The sequence below is a fragment of the Polyodon spathula genome, chromosome 10, assembly GCF_017654505.1.
Source record: "Polyodon spathula isolate WHYD16114869_AA chromosome 10, ASM1765450v1, whole genome shotgun sequence".
Taxonomy (NCBI): Eukaryota; Metazoa; Chordata; class Actinopteri; order Acipenseriformes; family Polyodontidae; genus Polyodon; species Polyodon spathula.
In genome coordinates this window covers 22355544-22368175 of record NC_054543.1, presented here as the reverse complement: position 1 = coordinate 22368175, position 12632 = coordinate 22355544, and the positions used below count along the sequence as shown (strand labels likewise).

The 12632-nt window shown below is 42.8% G+C and overlaps 1 protein-coding gene across 1 annotated transcript in view; it reads left to right on the top strand.

Annotated features, from left to right (window-relative positions):
* Window positions 1–910: 910 nt before the first annotated feature.
* Window positions 911–12632, top strand: part of LOC121321987 (fibroblast growth factor receptor 2-like) — an 80677-nt gene continuing 68955 nt past the window's right edge. Inside the window, 2 exon segments of the mRNA XM_041261380.1 lie at window positions 911–1366; window positions 4954–5192. Of these exon segments, the coding sequence (XP_041117314.1) occupies window positions 5027–5192 (166 nt within the window). The 5' untranslated portion in view covers window positions 911–1366; window positions 4954–5026.

Genomic DNA, 12632 nt, shown 5'->3' with positions numbered 1-12632 from the left:
GTTAATCAAATAATTAAACCAATTAAGTAATTGAGAGCTCAGGTGGAAGGAAAGCCAGAAGACACTGCAGGAACTGAGTTTGATACCCCTGGCTTACATGCATGCTTGTTAGGGGATTGTTGCAACTCATTGCTTTAACAATAATTTTGAAATAACAAGAAATGTGTTACAGCAGATACCTGTAAGTGCAATGCTCATTTGCTTATAGTTTGTGCATTGTCTTTAAAAGTTTTTGTCTCACAATTTTAAAAGGATAATTACCAAGTATATTGCTCACAACGTCTTTGCAATCACCTCAATCTATATTTTCTATTGAGCTTTTGTGTGTTAAAGTTAACGCCTGAAATCTTCACAATACAATAGGTAAAAAAAAACAAAAAACAAAACATTTTTATGCAAATCAATTGAATATGCTTCAGATAATGTAATGTTTTTAATAGTGTTTATATTTTGTCTCTAAGGGGGAAAAAACTTTTCACCAGAACCAAAATTTAAAAGTTTTCAAAAATGATAAAAATATAACAACGTTTTTAAAACTAATGTAACGTCGGTTTGGCAGCATAGTTGTTGTAAACCAAAAATCCAGCTAATGGGTTAAATTCTTTCATCTGTTTTTATCCTTAACAAATTGAGCCACTTGGAGGCGTTCTCTGAGCAAAAGAATCGCACAAAAAGAGAAAACAGTTGGACCACAGTACATCACAGCCAACCTCGCCAACCCAGTGAAAGGCGAAAGGCTGCTGTCTGTCAAACGAAGTTAAACATACACAAGTGAAGCGGCGTGATTGGTGGAGGCGAGCCTTCGGGGACAAATTCAGGAAACATCTCGGGTTACAGGCTGGGGGAGGGGCTAGAGGAGTGAGTGAGAGGGTACTAAAAAAAGAGAGCTTTGTAAACCTGACAAAACTTTGAGATTACAAGGTTTCACCAAGGAAAAGAAAGACGTGCATGGAGAGAGCTAGAATCTAATAGCTCTGCTTTCACTTTGGAGTTGTATACTTTTACACATTTCGTTTTCTGGAGTTTGGCATTGCTGAAGAATAGTAATAATAATAATAATAATAATAGTTATAACGGAAGAAGAAGCAATTTGGTGGAAAAGTAACGTTTTCACTGACTTTTCTGTCGTCACTGCACAACATTTTATGTGGGATCTATAACACAGGAGCGCGTTTTTAAGGGCTCGTGTTTTGCACGGTTTTAGGTCTCTGATTTTTCTTCTGCCTTGGTGATTTTGAGAGCTTAAAAGTGGAATAGTGGCGTGCTGGTATTGCACGAGGAGACGTCCCCAAGGGAGCTCCCATTCCTCGCTTTGATTCATCCCATGCACTCGCCTGCTGCGGGGTACAGTCGGATTGTTTCGAAGGTAATGATTGTTGAAGGGGTTCGCATGCAGAAAATGACAGCTTTGAGAAAAGTTGTTGAATGGAAACGTAGTGGAGTCAAGTGTTGATTAAAGTTAGCTATTGTGTTGCTCGGTTTATTGATTTTTCATAGTGTCAGTGTCGCTTTTATCATTTTGCTGGCACTTGTCAGCGTATTAAGTTTTGTTCCAAGTTTTCCCTTGTTGACTCGTGTGCCTTATGCACAGCTGGTAACTGCATTGTCCAAAAGGCATGCTTTTGATACTGTTTTGACATTGCATTGACAGAATGACCTTATTGTTTAAGTTCATTCCTTTAAAAAACAAATAAACAAACAAAAAATGCATTATTTTCACTATTGTGTAGATTTGGGTTTATACAAGTACGCGTTACATTTTCTTAATACATTCATATTTTTCCTTAAACGTTTTTTTTTTTTTTTTTTTTTTTTGTCAGGCTACTATGTGCAAATGGATTCATTTTATTTTTCAAGTTCTCTATGTTTTTGTTTACACCGAGCAGAATAGTTTGCCAAGAACTGGGTTGAAGTATACACACGTAATTTCCCCCACCCCTCTTGTAAGCCTCGTTTACATGATTGTGTTAATGAAGAAACAGATACCCTTTGAAACTATAATGGTGGTTGTAAATCTAACACTTGAGGATTTGAATGGAATGCAGATCGCTGTCTATTCAGGATGAACATATGCAGAATTTCAGCTGGAAGGTTGTAAGTTTAAATAATTTAAAGTGACATTTAAAAAAAAAAAAAAAAAAAGTAGAGGTAACACAATGTTTTCTTTTGTTAAGACTTGATTTGTAGATTTTACGGCTTTAATGTTAAAAGTATCTCAGTATATATTGAAAAAGAAACATATCATATGGATAAGGGTTGCGAGATTAATAATAATAATAATAATAATAATAATAATAATAATAATAATAATAATTTAAATGTTAGAATGTTTTTCTTTTGGTGAAAAGACGTGATTTTTTTATCGCTATTAATTAAATTACAACAGATGTATTATCAACTTTGCTAATAAGTAACACGTTTCTGAAAAAATTGTACAGTACTTCTTGCTACAATTAAGGCAAAGCTTTTGTTACATTCAGTAATTTTGTTAGCTGTGGGAGCAGAATCACAACGCAACCCATTAGGGAGGAATTTCTGAGGTGCAGTGCAAGCAGGTAGCCTGCTTGTTAAAACAATAGTGATATTTGCACACTGTATATGTAGCTTGGAGAAATGGATTCCCTCAGCCTGGGTGCATCAGAGGATATTCGGAAAGGTATGTATTAGTTGTACGTGTACGCTTTTCTTTTATTTTGAGAGGGAGGGTCATTAGTTTAGCAGGTTGACGGCCCCTAAGGGAGCAGCAGGGTCTTCACACAGTAATACATAAGCATGTGATGGTTCACATTTTATATCGCAGGACCTGGATATTTTATGTTTTTTAGAAACCACACATTGGAATCAACAACAGCAGGTATATTTAACAATTTCACTTTGGAAGACGAGAACGGGCACTGCTTAGGTCAGAACTTAGAGCCTTTTTTTAAAGTAACAGGGCTTCGAAAGATTTGCGCATCGCGCAGAGGGGTATGCGTGTCGCAAGTGGCCGTTGTGTCGGAATTGTGCCAAGTTGCCATATTCGAAACATCCTTTTGCACATCACAATCCATTCTGCGCTGTCCAGAAATAAAATGTATGCATAGCGCAATATGGGGGGAGTGGCCGACAACATGCAGGATCCTGGTATATTCGAAGATATGCGCCAAGCACGAAACCAGGTTTGTGATGCGCAGAATTAGGATTGTAAAAGGACTGCGTTAACTCCGTGCACACTACCATTCCAGCACTGACTACAAACAGGCAACAATGGGAAACTTGGGTAGCATGCAGCGTGTCCGTCGACATGTGGATGTGAATGATGCAAGACACACCCAGCAACAGCAACCCCGACATAGGCGAAGATATGCTGAAAGGGAGCACCAGCCTCAGCACACATAATAACATAAGAAAGTTTATAAACGAGAGGAGGCCATTCGACCCATCTTGCTCGTTTGGTTGTTAGTAGCTTATTGATCCCAGAATCTCATCAAGCAGCTTCTTGAAGGATCCCAGGATGTCAGCTTCAACAACATTACTGGGGAGTTGATTCCAGACCCTCAGGATTCTCTGTGTAAAAAAGTGCCTCCTATTTTCTGTTCTGAATGCCCCTTTGTCTAATCTCCATTTGTGACCCCTGGTCCTTGTTTCTTTTTTCAGGTCGAAAAAGTCCCTTGGGTCGACATTGTCAATACCTTTTAGAATTTTGAATGCTTGAATTAGGTCTCCGCGTAGTCTTCTTTGTTCAAGACTGAACAGATTCAATTCTTTTAGCCTGTCTGCATATGCCATGCCTTTTAAACCCGGAATAATTCTGGTCGTTCTTCTTTGCACTCTTTCTAGAGCAGCAATATCTTTTTTATAGCGAGGTGACGAGAACTGAACACAATATTCAAGATGAGGTCTTACTAATGCATTGTACAGTTTTAACATTACTTCCCTTGATTTAAATTAAACACTTTTCACAATGTATCCGAGCATCTTGTTGGCCTTTTTTCGGCACAAACTTGCACATTTTTAAACAGTTGAAATTGTTGCTGGCATTTCAGTCTGCTTTTTCTCATGTGTTGCCAGTTGTGCTCAATGTATTTTTGAGACTAACAGCCAGTACCTAATTTTCACTAAATTCTGAACATGTTTTTAGAGGGAGAAATATAACTATTTATTTGATCACAGAATGGTATTTTTCTAATGTAATTTGCATTCCAACATCAAGCAAGAGCAAGGATGCATTTGAAATACAATTTGATTTTTTTTTTAGGGTTAGGATTATGTTCAGTGGGTTAACTACATTTATTAATTTATTATTTATTACATTTATTATTATTTATTATTAATTGAAATTATTTACAACCTCAAGTTGGTATTTGTTGTGGTATTAAGCAGGGTTTTGTTTTGTTTAGCATGTTTCGAATGCTGCACGCTGAAGCTATTGACTTGTGACAGTGAGTGTGTAGCAGTGGTTTTGCAGCGCCATTCAGAGGATTGCATGTTGCTGATTGCTTTTCTTCACTCAGACTTGGCCCAGATCCCCATTTTCCAACATTGTCACTGGGTTTCTTTGAAGAAAATTGTTTAAATGCTTGAGACTTTTTTTGTGTAATTATAATCCTTTTATGAGTAAAATAGCCATTAACTCCAATACCATAAACATCTGTGGCATGCTTTCTATAGCCGTTCATTTGAAAACATATTCTGTTTTATTTCGCTTTGCCTATTTCAGACTGTTTTAATTGCTAGACTACATCAGACAGGTATATTTTAACTTGCATTTTAAAACAAGTGACTTCTTGAGTAGTATTGTCAGAAAATGGTCCCTCTGGGAGTACTTTGCAGGAGTAAGAGTAGTATTTGTTTTCCCATGGGGCTTTTCTCAAGATTATAAATTGACATTCAGGGTCGTTCCACTCAAAGATTAACTCTCTCTCTCTCTCTCTTTCTTTCTTGCTGGATTTTCTCACTCTGCCCCCGCAACAGCCCGATGTAAAAAGAAAAGCACGACTCGGTGGATCTAGCAGCTTTCAGTTCATGGTACTGCAGAGGTTCTGTGATGGGATTAGAGGCAAAATGGGATTCCACGGAAGAATCAGGAATTTGTAATAACAGGATGTCGACTTGGGGTTGCCTCCTATGTATGGCCGTGGTCTCCATGGCAACACTTTCTTTAGCACGGCCTCTATATGATCTGTCAGAAGACAATACTGCAGAACCTGATGGTAAGTTTTTTTTTTTTTGCATTTGTGGGGTACTGTGTAGAAAACGGCTGAGTGTCATGATAATGGCTGGTGTGAACTAAACCTTGTTTTCGACAAGTCCGTGGTAAAGTTGTTTCAGTAGGCAGAGTTAGTTTGCACAGACGTTTCTTTTAGTGTTCTGAGCTTTTAAAAAAAGCGAAGTAAATGATTAGGCTGCATGGAGCATATGTAGATTTAATTCAAATGTGAATCCTTAAATCCTCACATGAAGCATATATAAGGGATCTGTCATCAAGTATGAAAGATTGAAAGGTTACTTATTCTGTAACTTGAGAATGAAAGAGAAACGCTATGGGTCTCATTGCCAGCTAATGAAGTTCCAGTATTGATAGCCCACCTGGTGTCTGCTTGACCTTTTGGAGTTCACAGCCTAATCTAGCTTCCCTCTGGTCAGTAGTGGTCACAAGGTTAACAATACAGGAACGAAGCCAGGACAAGCCATCCATCAGCAGTGAAAACAAAGGTTCCAGTTGAAGGCAAACCAGGCTTGTGTCTCCAGCTCTGACTATAGACTCTACTAGCTTTGAAGTTGACCGATAATGGAACGGATAATGTGTAACACATTTGTATTACAGGAAAAAAACTGCTTCCGATTACAGAGTTCTCATCACAGTTCAGAGTTATGTTCAATAACTGCATATGAGGATAGCTGGTAACTAATGCATTGGAAAAAAACATTTTTAACTAAATTTATCTACTTTTTCATATTTAAAATATGAATGTTTGAAATGTATTGCTGTGGTTAGCCTTCAGGGTTATATAGTAGTATATGTAATCGGTTCAATGAAGTAGAAATGTTTTAGATTCCAATATTTAACAGAATTCACATTCCAGTTTGTGTCCATTGTCAGGCCTGTGTGACTGGTCTGTGCACAGCGACAATACTGCAGCAGTCATTGTCAGTAATCCTGGTGGATTTTCAGCATTTTTCCATGGCAATTGTTTTTTGATGTTTGTTCATTTATTCCTTGAAATGATTCCTTTTGAAACACTTCCTTAAAACAGACAGGAAAGAAGTGCTTGCAGTGTGTTCTTTGTTTCTTCTGTGCAATGAATACCAGCCTTTGACTTTAGTGTTCGCACACTGAATTCTTCTGCTAAATAAACATCATGCAAAGTTCATTCAGGAAGCCAGCACTGTGCCCTCTCCCCGCCAGTGTTCACTTTGTGGTGTTAATGGAGAGTGTGTTCTTACCTGTGTAGTGCTTGGGTGATACCTCAGATGGCAAATTGAAGCTAATCCTTCCGGAATGTCTCTAGATTGTCTGTCTCTAATCCAGCACTCCTGTCATGGTGTTCAACCCAAGGATTTAAACCTTAACTCGTTTCCATCCTCTAACAATTCTGGTCTGTTTGGAAAGCGTGAGGCTTTCAGTAAGAACAGTAGTAGTTATGTCCACAGTTAATTCAGTTTTACATTTGAATGTAATTTCCCTTGGTTTCTGATGATTGCATGCTACTTTATCCGAAAGCAGTTGACAGTCCATTTTGTTTATGCTACCCCCCCCCCTCCCTTGAAACCTGCCTGCCACAGTATCAAACAGATATACTCATGTTGCTACATGCAACAGTAGGAGGTTATATGAAACATTAATTTTTTTTTTTTTTTTAGTACTTGTGGCCGGCTGGCGAGTGGATAGAGGTCCAGAGACAGACTGCAGTTCAAAAAAATAACTATTTTATTATAAATAAACACAAAAATGAAAGGGCACAAGGGCCAAAACAAAGCATTTTAAACACAAAGAAAGACAAAAAGCAAAACTTACAAAAAATAACAATTTCCAGGCTGGGCAATGCCTTCACTGGATTCAAACTTTCCAAACAACCAAAAAAACCCAACCTGCTTCCTCAGCTCCCTCCTCCCAAATGAAAAGCAGAGACCTCCTTTTATGTCAGGTGGCTGGGCGCTGATTGATCGTTAATTAACCTAATCAAACCCAGCCACCTGAACATAATAAACCCAGGCAGGTAGGGGAAGTTAACCCCATCCCTGCCAATTTAAAAAGGGCAGAGCTTTGCTCTGCCACACACCTCCCCCCATGTACAATGTACACCGGCCGCAATCGGCCAACTCCCCCCTCCCCCCAAAAGTCCAGTTATGTCCCTTGGGTGGGCTGTTATGGTGGGTGGTGGTGGGCGGGGTTGATGTCGGAGCCCCCAAGTCTTCTTTGGTTGAGGGGGCCCCGGATCTCCAAGGTAGTACGGCGACGGCAGCCCGGCTCCCTCTAGTGGCAGAGGCGGCGACGGCGGCCCGGCTCCCTCTGGTGGCAGAGGCGGCGACGGCGGCCCGGCTCCCTCTGGTGGCAGAGGCGGCGACGGCGGCCCGGCTCCCTCTCTGGCTCTGGGGAAGGTGGCTCACCCCTCTCTGGCTCTCGGGAAGGCGGCTCACCCCTCTTTATTGGAGTGACCGGGGCATCTCCCATGTCTACCGCCAGGTAATTAACCACCATGAGGGCAACCTCTGGGAAGGACGCCGGGTGGTGTTGTTCCTTCCATTGTTCCCACCTCTCCCCATCTCGACGCCACAGTGTGTTAATAACTATGGGGAGATCGTGGACGAGGTCTGCCTCAGGGTGCATCAACCAGTCCCAGATCTCCTGGGGCGGTGGTGAAGGTGGGGGTGCTGGAGGTAGTTGGGTGGCCCCTAATGCCCGGGGTGAACACTGCACCTCCTCCTGGGCCTGGTTGTAGGGGCATCCTGCCCAGTTGTGGCCGTCCTCCTCACACCGGCCACACCAGTTTGCCAGTGGCACATCTGGGCAGGACCGCCAACGATGGTCCTCCTTCCCGCACCAGGAACACCTGGGGAAGAGGCTGGCTGGGTCCTCCAGCGGTGACTGCAGCAGCTTACATTTCTTCAGCTGCTGCTGCTTTTCCTTCCTTTGCCGCTGTCTGCTCTTCTTTCCCATTTTTTTTTTTTTAAAAAAAAAAAAATTATCCCAAAAATTCTACAAAACACAAAACAAAAATACTGCTCTGAGCCTCTAGGTGGCGCTATCCCACCGCTGCCACCACATGTGGCAGGCTGGCGAGTGGATAGAGGTCCAGAGACAAACTGCAGTTCAAAAAAATAACTATTTTATTATAACACAAAGAAAGACAAAAAGCAAAACTTACAAAAAATAACAATTTCCAGGCTGGGCAATGCCTTCGCTGGATTCAAACTTTCCAAACAACCAAAAAAACCCAACCTGCTTCCTCAGCTCCCTCCTCCCAAATGAAAAGCAGAGACCTCCTTTTATGTCAGGTGGCTGGGCGCTGATTGATCGTTAATTAACCTAATCAACCCCAGCCACCTGAACATAATAAACCCAGGCAGGTAGGGGAAGTTAACCCCATCCCTGCCAATTTAAAAAGGGCAGAGCTTTGCTCTGCCACAGTACTGATCATGTTTTCAAGGATACTCTTGTAGAGATGTGTGACAGGGTCTTCCTCGAGTCACGCGTGTGGGTCGCCGCTGTTCAAGCATACAGAGAGACAGAGGTTGGTGTTGAAACGCCGGCACAGGCGCGCAGGATTTATTAACAACAAACAGAAAATGAAAGTAAAATAAAGGCGGTCATGTGACGTTACCAGCGATGGTAACGCACAGAGGACAAATACAGCAAACTGTACAAAAAGTGCAAAATAAAACACAATACCCCAAACTATAACTCAAAAGATGCCGTGAAAACGGCAGGCCTTGCAGCAGCCCCGAGCAATCTCCCGCAGATGTTTTTAAACTGACGGACACTCGGTCGAGACCCGCCCACGTGCTGATTGAGGACCAGCACAGCCAATCACTTGCTGCCCTTCCCTCAACCAAGCATAGCAGGCAGCAAGTCTCAATCGAGCGCCCGTCTGTAGACAATAATACAATCAAACTAATCAACTCCAAAACAATACACAATAAACCCATTCCCACATAAATCACACCAACACTAATTTACCACTGTGCAGGGCAATCGCACTGCCACATACCTCCAAGTAGGCGTCCGGTCGATCCTCGGCCATCATTTTGGTGGGTCTCTGGATGGAGTGGTCTGGAGCTGCAGGTCTAGCCGCCGCCTGCACTGCCGCGGTGAGCGTCTGGCGCAGGAGGTCCATCATTGCGGCAAACTGAGTCGCATCCATCGCTTGTCTGCTCCTTCTATAGCTGCACTGCTTGGGGCAGTGCCAGTGAATCCCACTCTGACACCACATGTGGAAGGGGTGTGGGTAATTCACTGACCAGGAGACAGACGGGTGTACTTGGAAACACCACACAGGTGCCCAGTTTTATTTTAGACCGGTTCTTATTTTTCTCCGGCAGAGGGCACTGTTGACCGTGGGCTGCCTATCAACGATGATAGACAGCACCACGGAAATGCCACAGCTGGTACACAAACAGCAAATGCACTCGCAGGTGCTCAAAGAAATAATAATGAAAACAGAAGGCGAAAAGAACAAGGGAAAACAAAACAGTAACAAAACTACAAATAAAAGGTGCTGCACTCGGCAGCGTTATCCCGGTCGCCGCTACCCGCACGACCCAGATCACCGTCCTACTCTATCGGCTATCTAGCCTGCTCTTTCACAATACGCCGGGGTCTGCCCAAGGATTCCCCTCTCTCTCTCTCTCTGTGAATCTTTATTTCTCTCCCGGCTGATTCCCGGTCCCGAATCAAAGCTTCCGCACTCTTAGCGCGTCTAAGTGGGCAGACCTGAGGAAACAGCAGAGCGTTATTTTATAGGACCAACAATCACCAAAGACCCGCCTCTCAGCCATTCAGAGAGGGGGAAAGTCCACACACCCACTTTCCCACCTCCCCGTGTCACTGCCATGACTCACAGGCGGTTGTTGGGCAACTGCCGCCCTCTTCCTGCAGCCCGTGAACACGCCAGCAGAGTCAATACACATCTCTCCCTGTTACAAGCCCGAACGCCAGAGAGGCCGAGGAGGGTCCGTTCCCGAGAGCTGCAGAAGGAGGAGTTCCGGTCCTGGAAGCTGGCGAGGGAGGAGGAGAGACTGCCTGCCCGGACGCCAGCGGGAGGAACTGCCTGCCGAGCGTCAGCGAAGGAGGACCTGTCGTTTGTGGGGGATCGTCTCAGAAGGAGGCGGGTCAATCCTCTGGAGAGGAGTCCCGTGAGGGGACACTGGGTTTAGGGGGTAAGCGGGGTTGAATGGGCACCCCTTATAGAAGCCCTGGGGGTTAATAATTGTTGGTGTGTTAATTGTTGCATGTTAGTAGATTGTTAGTAGATTATTGTATAAATGATGGTGATGGGAAATAATAAGTGATGGTAATGAAATTGATCGAGACCTACTGTACCGTGTTGATAAATTACCCCAGACCGGTGAAGTGCGTCATCAGTTGCTCATTCCTCAGCCCTTTAAGGAGGATTTGTTGCAGCTGGCTCACGCTATTCCCCTGTCTGGTCATTTGGGAAGGGATAAAACTAAAGTAAGGCTTGTGTCACGGTTCTTCTGGCTGGGGCTGGATGGTGATGTTAAGCGGTTTTGTGAGCGTTGTGGGGAATGTCAGAAGGCCAGCCCTAGAGCTGTTCCACGAGCCCCTCTGGTGCCTTTGCCCCTAGTGGAAGCTCAGTTTGAGCGTATTGGGATGGACATAGTTGGGCCACTAGAAAGGAGTGCGGCAGGATACACCCACCTCAGTCTCTCTGTATGCTTGAACAGCGGCTACCCACCCGTGTGACTCGAGGAAGACCCTGTCACAAGATGATATTTAAAACTGGTTGAAACAGTACATTTTTTAAAAATATACTGTAATGGTAGGTCACAGGCAGACAAATTGTTATTTTGGAATTACCAGTTAATATCTGAATGGAGGCTATTCAGAATCGTTAATTCTGTTGAGAACGAAGTGGCCCTTTCTTTAAATGTCAAACCTGCCACAATTCAAAACTCTACATACTGTATTTGATCTTGTGGCTGCTGTATATTTGTCTCCCTTTTCTTTCTTCCCCAATGCTGCTCCAGCTCTACATTCAAGCCAACTCACATTTCATGGCCTCTTCATGATTACCTGAGACAATGGTAGCATGTCCCACCTGCTCTCTCTTTTTATGTTTTGGGCACAGTTTCAGGAAGCATGCTTAAAGCTTTGTGAGAAAGTATACAATATTACAGTCTCAAATGCTGCAGTACTCAGGGTTTTGGTAATCAAAAAAGTGTGAAGCGAACCCCTTGGGATGACCAGGTAATTGTTTTTTCAGCTCACCGCGGCTTGCTAGTAAATCATAAACCTGCATGCTAATGGCTTGAGAGGGATACGTGCTTGTAAACATTTAACTTCCCTTTATTTTTAAGGTTAAAGGGTCACTCTCCAGCTAATTTATTTGCTTGGTGCTCAGAAATTTCTTATTAAGACAGGAATTAGTGAAATAGCTCACATCACTTGATTTTCAACGTGTGGTATCCAAAGCATGATCAACAAGTACAAGGAAATATCATCTGTTATTGACAAACCCAGGACTGGAAGACCCAAAAAGCTGTCAAACAAGGATGAGCAATACTTGAAGATAATATCCTTAAGGAATATTAAGAAGACAAGCATTGAATTGACAACAGAACTGGCAGAAGACACAGGTGTCGTTGTCCATCCAGCAACAGTCCAAAGCACTTTTGATCATTGTTCCATAGTCCAATTTCTGTGTTCTTGTGCATATTTTAGACTTTTAGTCTTGTTCCCCTTTCTGAACAGAGGTATTCTTAGTGCAACATATCCTTTAAGTCATGATTTCAAGAGTGACCTTTGTGCTGTTGATTTGATGGACAATGACATAGTGTGGGAGGGGAGAACACTGAACATAGTGTTTACCCTGTGAGAATTAATTGGTAAGCCACGGCCAATACCCTATGAACCTTAGGTTAGGTTTAGGGTTGGGTTAGGTTTAGGGTTAGGTTAGGTTTAGGGTTAGGTTTAGGGTTAGGTTAGGGTTAGGGTTAGGGTTAGGGTTAGGGTTAGGGTTAGGGTTAGGTTTAGGGTTAGGTTAGGGTTAGGTTTAGGGTTAGGTTAGGTTTAGGTTAGGTTTAGGGTTAGGTTCTTGTTGTGTGTATTTAAAGTTACGGCCAATGTGGTTATGAAATAAACTTTCATAACCACATTGGCGGTTTTAGTACCTAAATTTCTCACACTTATCATGTGATTGGGCTGTACCATATAATTATGACCTCTATTACGAGTTACGCATGCAGGTCTACCCTGTGTGAGCTGCCTGTGAGAGCTACGCTGTTGGAGTCTGCAGCAATACCCTTCTCGTTCAAACCGTCAATTCGAATTCCATAATACAGTGTCACGTACGTAGTTGCATGTTTACATTCCAAATGATGCATTTACTCAAATATTTCATGACTAAAGTAGGTAACATTGAACTTCTTGACAATCTCACCTCACGTGGAGTGCACGTGGTGTGTGGTCT